The following is an 11805-nucleotide window of genomic DNA, read 5'->3' on the forward strand; positions in this document are numbered from 1 at the left end:
TTGTTTTGGCCAGGATGACACAAAACCAGTAAGAACCGATAATCTAGCTTTCAGCAAGTGGATGTAAACATTAGTTACTCATTTGTAATGCTAGTGCTTCTTGAAGTTTGCCAATGAAGTGGTAGAAAAAAAAGCAAAACCAGGCCAAATTCACCAAATAAAGATTTTCTGGCATTTGATTTACAGCCAATGTAGCATCAGATGAGTCAGTGCAGTGTTGTTGTTTGAGTGTTGCTTTAGGACTAGGAGACTAACATTCAAATCCCCATTTGGCTATTGGGCATGTCATTCTCAGCCTCAGAGGAAGGTGCTGGCAAACTTCCTCTGAATAAATCTGCCAAGAAAACCCTACAATAGGGTTGACGTATGTCATAGTCAAGAAGACAGCATACGATAACAAGTGGCAGCAGACACTGGGCAGGAGGATCTGCATTTGAATCCCCAATCTTACAGCTCACAGGTTGCTCTGGGGCCAGTCATACTCATGACTGCTCAACCTCACAAGGTCATTGTAAGAATGGAAGGAACAGTGAGAAAACATATATGCTGCCTCTAGCCCTGTAGAAGTGTGCCATTAAATTCAATCCAAAATCCCGACTGAGGATCCCCTCCCAATCTTAGAACAAAGTAACTGAACAAACAAAACAGGACAGCTGTTTCATTTATATCTTACAAAAAGGAAGTTTAATGCTCTTTTTCTGAGACATTATGCTGTTACCTTGAAGCACCACAGCCTTCTAAAAGCAGGAGGATTTTGAAAGAGAAAAGGCTACTCAATAGAAAAATAAGGTGAGGAAGATGGGAAACCAAGGGAGTTTAAGAACAGTACTAGGTTAGGTGGAGCATCGCAAGCTGAAAGACAGAGCATCAATTCTTGTCCATTAACCACTTAAGTCTCTTTTGGAAATCATCAGGCAGAGTTGCCAGCTGATGAACCAGAGCCATAATCTGTTCAGCCTTTTAACAATGTGAGGCAGAGACAATACAGCTTCTATCATTCTGTTTGCACATAGAATCCTACCCCTGTCCCATCTAGTCCTGCTTGTTACATTTAATGAAGGGGAAAGGAAACTGGGCACACATCCATGGCAAGAGGCTGCTACTGTGTATAATTGTGATGGCCCCAAAAAGGTACGAGAGGGGGCTCACCTCCAGCTCAGGAGTAGGTAACCTTATTGGCACTCTTTCTCGAGTTACCTCAGCCAGGGAGAAAAAGAGAACAGAAATTCAAACCTCTACTATACAGGTGTGGATATAGCAAACCACATTATCTTACACACACCAGTTTTCTACGGTTATCTCCTTCACCCTTGAGCTCTAGTTACACTAGCAGTGCCATAACCACCCTCTGTCCCCCTCCATTGCTGATTCATATGGCCAGATACAGGGTGATGGGACAGTGGTCACTCCCCAGGGCAGTAGAACGGATCTTACTATCACAGACACCCTCCAGCAGGTCTTTGGAGACTAGGAAGTAGTCGAGCCGCCAACCCACGTTCTTGGCCCGGGCGTTCATCATGTATGTCCAGAAGGTGTAGGCGTAAGCCGTGTCAGGGTAGAAGTGACGGAACGTGTCAGTGAAACCTGCCTCCAGCAGCTTGGTGAAGCCGGCCCGCTCCTCGGGAGTAAAGCCGGCATTCTTCTTGTTGCCCTTCGGGTTCTTTAGGTCAATTTCTTCATGGGCCACATTGAGATCCCCACACAAGATCAGGGGCTTGCGGGAAGCCAGGCCTTGCAAGTAGGAGCGGAATGCCACATCCCAACGCTGGCGGTACTCCAGGCGCACCAGGCCCCGCCCAGCATTGGGCACGTACACCGTCACCAAGAAGTAGGAAGGGAACTCAGCTGTGATCACACGACCTTCCTTGTCATGCTCCTCTTCACCTGTAGTGGGGTGGAAGCCAACAATGGAAACGGTTGTTGGACATCTTGGTCATGAGTAGTGGTTCCCACACTTGGGTCTTGCAGAGGTTTCAGACTTCCAACTCCCAGATGCCCCAGCCTGTTCAGCCAACACTCAGGAATTCAGGGAGTTGAAGTCCAAAACACCTGGAAGACCAAAGTTTGGAAACCAGTAGTCAAGAGGGAGGGTGGAGAAAGTGTCCAACCCCCACCTCAAAGTTACTGTATTTTAGGCCCAGAAGAGGTCCTTTTTGTAATAAGGTTAAACTCATTTAGTATCAAGAGAAGCCATATTGGTACCTTTTTTGTGGGGAAAAGAAAGAACTCACCTGGTCTAAAATGTGGCCTTTGGCTGTAGAGGCAATTTTGGGGTAAAACAATTTTTCAACAGATTTGTTTCAAAGGTGTGGGGAGGGTCACAGCAAGGTATACAGAATTTTACTGTTTTATACAGAGCCAATGCATTCCCTCAAAGGCCCCTTGCAGTTTCCCACCCCAGCCATAAGGAAAATAGGTGTACAGAAGGTCAGAATATCAGTTCTCTCTTCAGAAGCAGAGTGTGTCTGAATAAAAAGCCCAAATTTTTAATATAGAAAACTCCAGCAAGCTAAGATGAAGTACTCATCATCATTTTAGGAATATAGAAGGCAGTAAGTAGGCAAACTGGATACAAAGCCTGGAAAAGCTAGGGGGATTTTTTTTTTGGACTAGAACTCCCAGGAACCCAGCATGGATAGGGGTATTCCAGGAGTTGTCCCCAAAAAAATATTTTTTCAAGAGGGCAAGAAAATTGTGCAGAACACGCAGAATAAAATCACATGTTAGAAAGAAAAGGGGGAAGCAGAGAGAACAAAATAGGAGAAGGAGGTATGAATTTGCCATAAAGGTTTTGCATGTTCTCACCGATACCATACTTGACATCAAGAGGCTTGATTTTGGAGATTAGGGCCACCCCACTGTAGCCTTCCTTGTCATCAGAGCAGGCCCAGTACTTGTGGGGATATTCAGCCAGATCCCGGATTTCAGCAGGCAGCTGTTTCTCTGCACACTTGGTCTCCTGTAGGCAGAGGACGTCTGGGCTCTCCTCGCATACCCACTGTGTGAAGATACAGCTTTAGGTGAGCGTCTCCTGACTGCCATATTCTCATAAAAGTGAAACAGAAGTTTAATAAATTACAAAGGGGGGAGCTGGATTGGCTTCCCCCCACAGAACGACAGTGGGCCCTTGGTATCTGCTGGGTCTTGATTGTCCAGGATTTGGTTCCATTGATGCTCAAGTCTCATTATATACAATGACGTAGCAAAATGGTGTCCCTTACATAAAATGGAAAAATCAAGGTTTGCTTTTTGGAAAAGAATATTTTCAAGCCATGGATGGTTGAACCTTGAATGCACAATCCATGGATATAGCGGGCCAACTAGTTGTTTTTTTTTTTTTTACAAAGGGCATGCAGTGTAGCTTTGAATATGAATTCTCCCACATGGAAGAAAAGTCACTTGGGGGCCATTCAGACTACACAATTATAGTACCATGATTCCACTTTAAACTGCCATAGGGATATTTAGAATTTTAAAACAGGGAGCTCTAATGCTTCACTAAACTACAAATCCCAGGATTTCATAGGGTGCAGCCAAGGCAGTTAAAGTGGAGTCATATGGCTGTAACTATGTACTGTGAGCTGACTCCTGGGTTTAAGTAACTAACACCACACTTCAGCTATGAAGCTCCCCAGGTGACTTTGGGCTATTTGCTTTCTCTTAACCTAACCTACCTTTCAGGGAGATTATGACTGGAGAATCTTGTCTTCATTTGTTTGCTTACTATATGTATAGACCACCTTCCTGACAATCAAGACAGCTGATAATTTAAAATAACACCATATAACTGAAGAGGCACAAGCCAAAAGGAAAAGGGGAAGAGAAAAATAAGAATATCTGGTTTCCCAGTTCTTACATTACATAATTCATGCATGCAAATAGCCACCAAGGAAGAGAGGGAAAGGAGTGTAGTAGTTTAGTGATAATGCATATTCTTTCATATACAAGAGTCCCTTTCAGTTATAGCATTCTGATTCCACTGTAACTGCCATGGAAACATCCTATCAAATCCTGGAATTTGCAGTTCCCCAGGAAGAATATTGAGAACCATCTGCCAGAGAGCTCTAGTGCCTTTCAAATCTACAAACCCAGGATTCCATGGGATGTTGCCATGGCAGTTACAGTGGAACCATCGTATTATAATTGTATAATGTGAAAGGCTCTAGGGTTCCAGGACACTGAGATCTGAGGGAGCCACTGCCAATCAGCATAGGTCAAGGATTCAGAATGTGATCCACTCTGGATAATGTTGGACTTCAACTCCCATCATCCCTCCCTATTAGCATATACTGGCTATGGATGATGGAAGCTGTAGTCCAACAACACCTGGATGGTCAAACATCATAGCTACATGATACAAAAATAAAAGATGAATATATTTTAAACAGAGCAATACTTGCATGTGTTCTGCTTGTTTAGAGGCAATGTGAATCAGAGATGAGATATCTTTGTGTACAGATTACAATGAGCTAGAGAGAGCAATCTTTTGACTCTTTACATTCCTATTGAGAAGTACATTCTGGGTGGCAAGGCACAGTCTGTCATAACCAGGCAAACAAAGGAGACTTTGATGCATATCACCCCTCTCTTTCTTAGACCCATCTGTATTTAAGTCTCTGGAGTGATAAGGAAGATGATGTTGGACTGCAACCCCCACCAGTCCTATCCAGCAGAGCCACTGGTAAGGGATTATAGCAGCTGCAATCCAATGGCATCTAGAAATACAAATATTTCTCATCAATTGTTTTGTGGTTGTGTGCCTTCAAAGTGAGTTCTGAGTTATGGAAACTCTAAGCATTTTCCTGGCCATTTTTGTCGAGTGGGTTTGACATTGCCTTGCTCTGAGGTTTAGAGAGTGTGACTTGCTCAAGTTCACTCAATAAGTTTCCATGGCCAAGCAGGGATTCAAACCCTGGTCTCCCCAAGTCCAAGTCCAGCACTGAAACTACTATACCACACTGGCTCTCTTTCTGTCCATATCTTGGGGGGAGAGAGGCAGGCAAGCTCCAACTGCCTGCCTGGAAGAAGAAAAAGCCCTCCCTTCAGCCACCATCTTGAGGGGAGAGAGGCCTGTTATGTTTGTTTGTTTGTTTGTTTGTTTTTACTTTGTGTTGTACACCGCTTTGATCTACTTTGGAAAAGCGGTATATAAATAAACATTATTATTATTATTATTATTATTATTTAAATGTGCCCTAGAAATATCAAGCCAGGAATTAAGCTGGAGCCTTGACTTTGCTATTTCCTAGCTGTCTCAAACTCTAGAGGTGCAGCTTTTTTAAACTATGAACCTGGTTGCTATACTACAGTCTGCTAATTCCTTCTTGACAAGCAATTATAATTACTTCCTTGGAGAGTTGCAACAATCCTTGCGTACAGTGCTACCTCGGGTTACGAAATTAATTCGTTCCGCGGTGCCGTTCGTAACCCGATACATTTCGCAACCCGAAAAGGCGCTGGAAAGCCGCTAGCCGCGCTTCCGATTTGAATTTCGCGCCGAAACGCGCCGAAATTAATTTCGTAACCCGAAAAATCTTTCGTTACCCGGAACAGTTTTTTTAAATCTAACTTTTTCGTACCCCGGAAATTTCGTAACGCGGTCAATTCGCATCCCGGGGTACCACTGTATCTCCATAACAAATCCCAACTAAGACCACAATGCAGCAACGATGTAGAAAATAAAGTGGATGAGGGATAGAAACTATGAGGCATTCCTCTTCTGTCCTGGCATTCTTTCAAGACACATCCAGATGTAGTCAAACAACATGAACACTTTCACACTCCATTATTATAACACTATGATACCATTTTAACTGCTGTGGTTCAATCCTATGAAATCCTGGGATTTGTATTTTCATGCATTAGCCCTGAACTTTTGCCAAATTACAATTCCCAGGATGCCACAAGGATGCAGATTCTTATACAAGTTAAGTATCCCTTATCAGGCATTCCAGAATCCAAAGTACTCCAAAATCCAAAATTATCCACATGGGTGGCTGAGATAGTAACATCTTTGCTTTCTGATGGTTCTGTGTACACAAACTTTTTTCCATGCACATTATTTAAAATATTATATATAAAATTACTTTCAGACTCTATGTATAAAGTGTACATGAAACATAAATGAATGTTATGTTTAGATTTGGGTCCTGTCTCATTCTGCATAAGCAAATATTTCAAAATCCAAAACACTTCCAATCTCATGCATTTCTGAGAAGAGAGACTCAACAGTATATGCATGTTCAGATTTTAAGCAACTGGTTGGTTCTCCTGGAAAACAAGATACATGATACTCCTGGCCTGACTCTGACAGGGCCGTTCTCATGCATTACCTCCACTCCCTTCTTCTTGACCCAGGCTCGGATCCCATCGACATTCCAGGATGTGACCTTCAATGTGTATTTCTTGCCACCGGGAGAGGTGAGTTTATCTGGAGGGTCCTGATACATGATGGGGCCATCAGCCTCCTTCTCAGCTTTAGCTCCACCTTTCTTGGCCTTCTTAGGTTCTGGTTCTGAATGGGAAAAGAGAGTATGAATAAAACATTTCACCAGTCACAGAGAATTGGTTTTCATATTGGACTGTCACTCCCAAAAGCCATACCCAGCACTGAAGGGAGGGGGTTATGGGGGCTGCAGTCTACAAAGTATATACCCAGCCCTGATTTAAGAAAACACCATAAACTAGTGGTTCTCAAATGGTTGGGGGTGCGAGAGCTGCTCAAGAGAGCGTTTAAGACTTGGTCCATGATTCTTCCTCTTTCCAAACTTTTTATGTGTAAAATTTACACATTCATTGAGTTAAATATTGAATTTACTTAAATAAAACGATTCTAATTTGAACGATGTTATTTACTTATATAATATCAAAATATTAATATGCACAAATGTGTGAAAATACAGGCACTAAATAAAATACAGTCGCACCCCCCCCCCATGACTTTGATGATTCATGGATTTGATTAATATGTTTCCTCTACTTCGTTGCTACATTGTGGTCTTAGTTGGGATTTGTTATGGAGATACACAAGGATTGTTGCAACTCTCTAGGAATTTTAGGTCTTCCATCATGACTCTATGATCAACATCTGTCATATGCCACGCTGCAGGACATAGTGATTCCTGGAAAGACCAATTCTCTAGGCATTTGTAGGTCCTCCAGTGCAATTGTGTGGTCAGCTTCTGCCAGATGTTGACCATAGACTTGCACTGGAGGACTTAGGAGAGGTAATCTTTCCGGTAAAAAAAATAATAATGTTTTTTTATTTCCAGTTTTTCCATTTTCATGAGGGCCCTGTGTCCTTAATCTCAGTGAATGTGAATGGGCTGCTGTATTTTTATTCGTATACTATGGCAAGAGTGTGCGTGTGAGTCTGCATGTAGATGTGAAGCGGGTCCCAAGTTTAAAAAGCTTGAGTACCACTGCCATAAACCTAAAACACTGCCTAATTTTGGGCTGCTTTTTTTCATCTTTGTACCATCCAGTCTGATTAATGATTCTGCAAAACATGAAAGTTTGCACATTCTTGTGGCATTTAGGTATGCCCCAATGAAGGCACTCACAACACACAACCCTTCACACATGAAACAAGGATACCCCCTTTGCCCTATATTTAGTGCTGTCCCACCTTCATGGCTAAGATGGAAACACTTACCTGCCACTGCCTTCTCTGGTGGGACTCCATCCTCTTCTTTCTTCTTCCCTCGTTTTGGCATCGCAAGTGCCTCCCAGCTGGGTCTGACCCTAAGAAGCTGGCGGCTGAGTCTTGCAAGCTGCAGATTCTTAGTCAACAACGTCTTCTGGTAAAAAAGCAAAAATACTGTAAATGACACCCCATTTCCCTCAAAACAAGCGCCTTCCTGGACTGGAGTATCAACTCACAACCCTTTAACAGTATATGTAACCACCTTCCATTCAACAATATACTGGCTCAGAAGACATCATCTTTATCAACTATACAGAACGAAGAACACGATTTCTGCCAATATGTCACAGAAGAAACCCAGAGCAAGCGTGGCCAACCAAAGTGTGATCAAGATGTGCGTGTGTTGTTTGCCTTTAAATCATTTATGATTATAGTGACCCTAAGGCTACTAATGTAGCCCCCTAGTCTTCCACCATTACCCTGATTTAGTAGTGTTGTTGTGTCTTCAAGTCATTTCCAACTTATGGCAACCCAAAGGCAAACCTATCACGTTTTTTTCTTGGCAAGGCTCATTCAGAGGAGGTTTGCCATTGCCTTCCCCTGAGGTTGAGAGCGTGTGATTTGCCCAAGGTCACCCAGTGGGTTTCATGGTCGAGCTGGGATTCGAAGCCTTAGGGTTGCCCTAAGTCGGAAATGACCCAAAGGCACACAACACACACTCAAAATTAGAGCCAATGTAGTATAGTGGTTTGAGCACTGGTTACAACTCTATAGAGACCGGGGTTGAAATCCTTGCTCAGCCATGGAAGCCTACTGAATGGATTTGGGCAAATCATGCTCTCTCAGCCTCAGGGGGAGCCAAAGGCAAACCCCCTCTGAACAAATCTGGCCATGAAACGTGTGACAGGTTCACCTTAGGATTGCCGTAATCTGGAAATGACTTGAAGACAGACGACAACAACAACAACTCTAAATCTGGGTCGGGCAACTGTGGACGGCCAGGGGACTACACTAGTCCCCTAGAAGTCACTTTCACCATGTTTTAGGCCCAGGAGAGACATACAAATGAAATCATCATCATCATCATCATCATCATCATGTTTATTTCTATCCTGCCCTTTTCCCAGTACAGGGACTGAAGGCAGCTTACAAATCTAAATAAATAAATAAATAAATAAATAAATAAATGAGACCCTAAATAAATAAATGATGCTGTTTGGCTGCATTTAGCCTTTTTCAGAGCCATTGCCACTATTCCCACAAGATTCCCTTCTTCCAATTTGTACCTTCTCTGTGGAAGAGGCATCAAATTGGGGAAACCTGATTTGGCAGCAACATCCACAAGAAGGGGATAAATGTCTTAACTGACAATGAAGTGCATGCAAACCGGCAATTTGGTGTGGCAGCTAAGGAAGCGAATGCAGCCATGCGCTGCTTTATCAGGAGCACAAGATCGGAGGCATGACAAGCAATGAGTCCAATTAGGATAAAAGCATCCTCCCCCATTGCTCAGTTTGCTATCACATGAGGGGGACAGCAAAGAAAAACCCATTAATCTCATATCCTGAGTCACAGGCTTATTATTTTCATTAATTACATTTATCTGCACCCCACCTTCAAGGATTTCAAGGTGGCAGGCATGACTTCTTATCTCCCTATCCACACACTGACATTCTTGTCTACATCTAAAATCAGTATTATGCAGATCCCTGTCCAACAGTCTAATCCAACTCTTTCAGTCTTAAGGTGGGTTTCAAGCAGATTGACCAGATGTCCTAACTGCAAAGGAGGCCAGGGCTTCACAAAATGTAGGACATTCAAGAAAAATGTCCTACATAATGGCATTGCTCTTAAGCTGTGAGCCACACTGAGTCCCAATGCAGGGAGGAAGTGTGATATAAATTAAATAATAATATTTATTATGCCCAGATAATATCATTGTTTTCTGCACTGCATTTCACTTTGATTCCACCCCACCAACCATGTAAACTGTGCATATACGTACTGTACACCTGAACCATGCATCCAGAAAAGTGGACTGTAATCCATATCAATTCAAGGTGCCAAGAAATCTATTCTTCTTGAAGCCTCTTCAAGCCTCTTTTCTTTTACATTGGAATAGATCAACATGGCTACTGTTTCGAAAATCCCCACAAATGGATTATAAACAGCTAACCTTGACCAGATAGGAACCAGCATGGCATAGTGGTTTGAGTGTTGGACTACGACTCTGTTGGCCAGGGTTTGATTCCCAGCTTGGCCATGAAACCCACTGGGTGGCTTTGGGCAAGTCACACTCTGTCAAGGGGAGGCAATGGCGAAACGTTTTAGCCAATCTTACCATGAAAACCCCATGACAGCTTTGCTTTAGGATCGCCATAAGTCAGCAAAGACTTGAAGGCACACAACACACACACAATCTCCTCTAGATAAACTAACTACTGATACCAATCTTTTCTGTCAAGCAGTGCTCCTATGCTTTTATTACAATGGATCAACTGCTGAGACTGGGTGGCAGGCCTTGAACAGATGGCGGTGATGGGGAGGATCAGCTTCAAGGCTAGGCTGTGGGGGCTGAACCCCTTCTCCAAAATCAAGACCCAAAACTGGACAACCAAGATAACCCTCCACAAGCCTTATCTGTCAGAAATGTACTAAATGGTCCGGCACTAAGCAATATTAAGACAGTGGCTGTTCTTCAGCTTTTCCTGGAAATAATAAAGATTGCCTACAATCTGCACTGCAGAAATTATCCAGTTTGATACCACTTTATCTGCCACGGCTCAATGCTATGGAATTCAGGAAACAGTTGTTTCGTGAGATATTTAGTCTTCTCTGGTGCCACAGCAAACTACAATCCCCAGGATTCCAGAGAGTTCAGCCATGGCAGTTAAAGTGGTGTCAAAGTGGATTATTTCTGCAGTGTGGCTGCAATCTTATGTAGGAATAGGCTACACTGAATACCTGGAAGGTGTTTCTATATACACTGTGCGCTTGAAAAAGCCTTCATATTTAGGATATCTGAGAAACAATGCATCATGTGTTTTGTGCAAACAGTTTAAAATGCAGACACGTTTTCTGAGGGCGGATAAGAAAAGCACTAACATTTCCAATGCAATGATGGGCCCAAGCTGCACCTGTTGGATTCCAACCTGCTCCATTGGGGAAGAAGGCAAAGCTGAGGCTTCTGCAAAGATGGAAGACCAAATGCTCCTTTATTTCAGGATCTAAACAGTGCAACTGATGATGGGCATGAACTGAACCTGTTGAATTCCAACCTGCTACACAGCAGGAGGCAAAGCAACCTCACTGCAGATGCTGCTCTGCCAAAATGGAAGACCAGGCACTCCTTTTTTAACCTTCTAAGCAGTGTAACAGATAATGGGCCTAAGCTGCACCTGCTGTTTTTGACCCACTACATAATATGAGGTGAAGCAAATGAAAGGGCTTCCCTGCAAGGATGGGAGTCCAGGCACTCCTCTGCTTCAAGGTACAAACAGTGCAACTGTCAAGCTGCACCTGTTGAATTCCAGCCTACCACAAAGGGGGACACGAAGGCATCTCCCTGGAAAGGCTTCTCTGCAAAGGGGGAGACCAAGGGCTCCTTTTTCTGGGTCTGAGTAATACAATTAATAATAACAACAGTAGTAATAATGACTATGCTGCACCTGTTGACTTTCAACCTGCTACATAAGGAAAGCAAAGCAACCCCACTGAAGAGGCTTCTCTGCAAAGATGGGAGACCAAGGGCTGCTTTCTTTCAGGGTCTGATTCATACAAATAATGATAACAATGTATTCCTTGCCAGTATCTTTCGGAGCATCCAATACTTACCTCCTCGGAGACAACGGCGGAGGGTCAGGAGTCTTCCCTTTGAGCCGAACGGAGAGAAAAGCGGAGCACGTGGAGCCCCTTGGCGTCACGTGACAAGGGCTGAGGGGGCGGTCCATGGTGACGTCAGGAGGCGGGGCCTCCCCTTAAAGCCGGAAGAGAAAGCGCCCGGCAAGAAGGAAAGGCTGCAGCTCTCAGGCCAGGAAGGGGTTAACTGGGACGCGGAGGGGGGCTTCTACCTGTCACGTGGGCAGGAGTGAATAGGCGGAGCTTGGACCTGACTAGTAGGCGGGGCCCAGGACCTGAGCACTTCCCCTTCGCAGGTTTTG

The 11805-nt window shown here is 43.7% G+C and overlaps 1 protein-coding gene across 2 annotated transcripts; it reads right to left on the reverse strand.

Annotated features, from left to right (window-relative positions):
- Positions 1-656: 656 nt before the first annotated feature.
- APEX1 (apurinic/apyrimidinic endodeoxyribonuclease 1) lies at positions 657-11802 on the reverse strand. Of its 2 annotated transcripts, none has more exons than XM_089479649.1 (5): positions 11480-11802; positions 7655-7796; positions 6333-6514; positions 2806-2998; positions 657-1884 (listed from the first exon to the last, which is right to left on the reverse strand). In XM_089479649.1, exons 2-5 carry the CDS (start codon positions 7713-7715, stop codon positions 1370-1372), a joined length of 951 nt encoding a protein of 316 aa, XP_089335775.1. In that variant the 5' UTR covers positions 7716-7796; positions 11480-11802; the 3' UTR covers positions 657-1369. The 2 variants fall into 2 exon arrangements, with proteins under 2 accessions (XP_089335775.1, XP_089335774.1); XM_089479648.1 differs by having other exon boundaries at positions 7655-7799.
- Positions 11803-11805: the final 3 nt, after the last annotated feature.

Source organism: Sceloporus occidentalis, unplaced genomic scaffold (assembly GCF_023333645.1).
Source record: "Sceloporus occidentalis isolate IW3139 unplaced genomic scaffold, rSceOcc1.0.p SCAF_14, whole genome shotgun sequence".
NCBI classification, from domain to species: domain Eukaryota; kingdom Metazoa; phylum Chordata; class Lepidosauria; order Squamata; family Phrynosomatidae; genus Sceloporus; species Sceloporus occidentalis.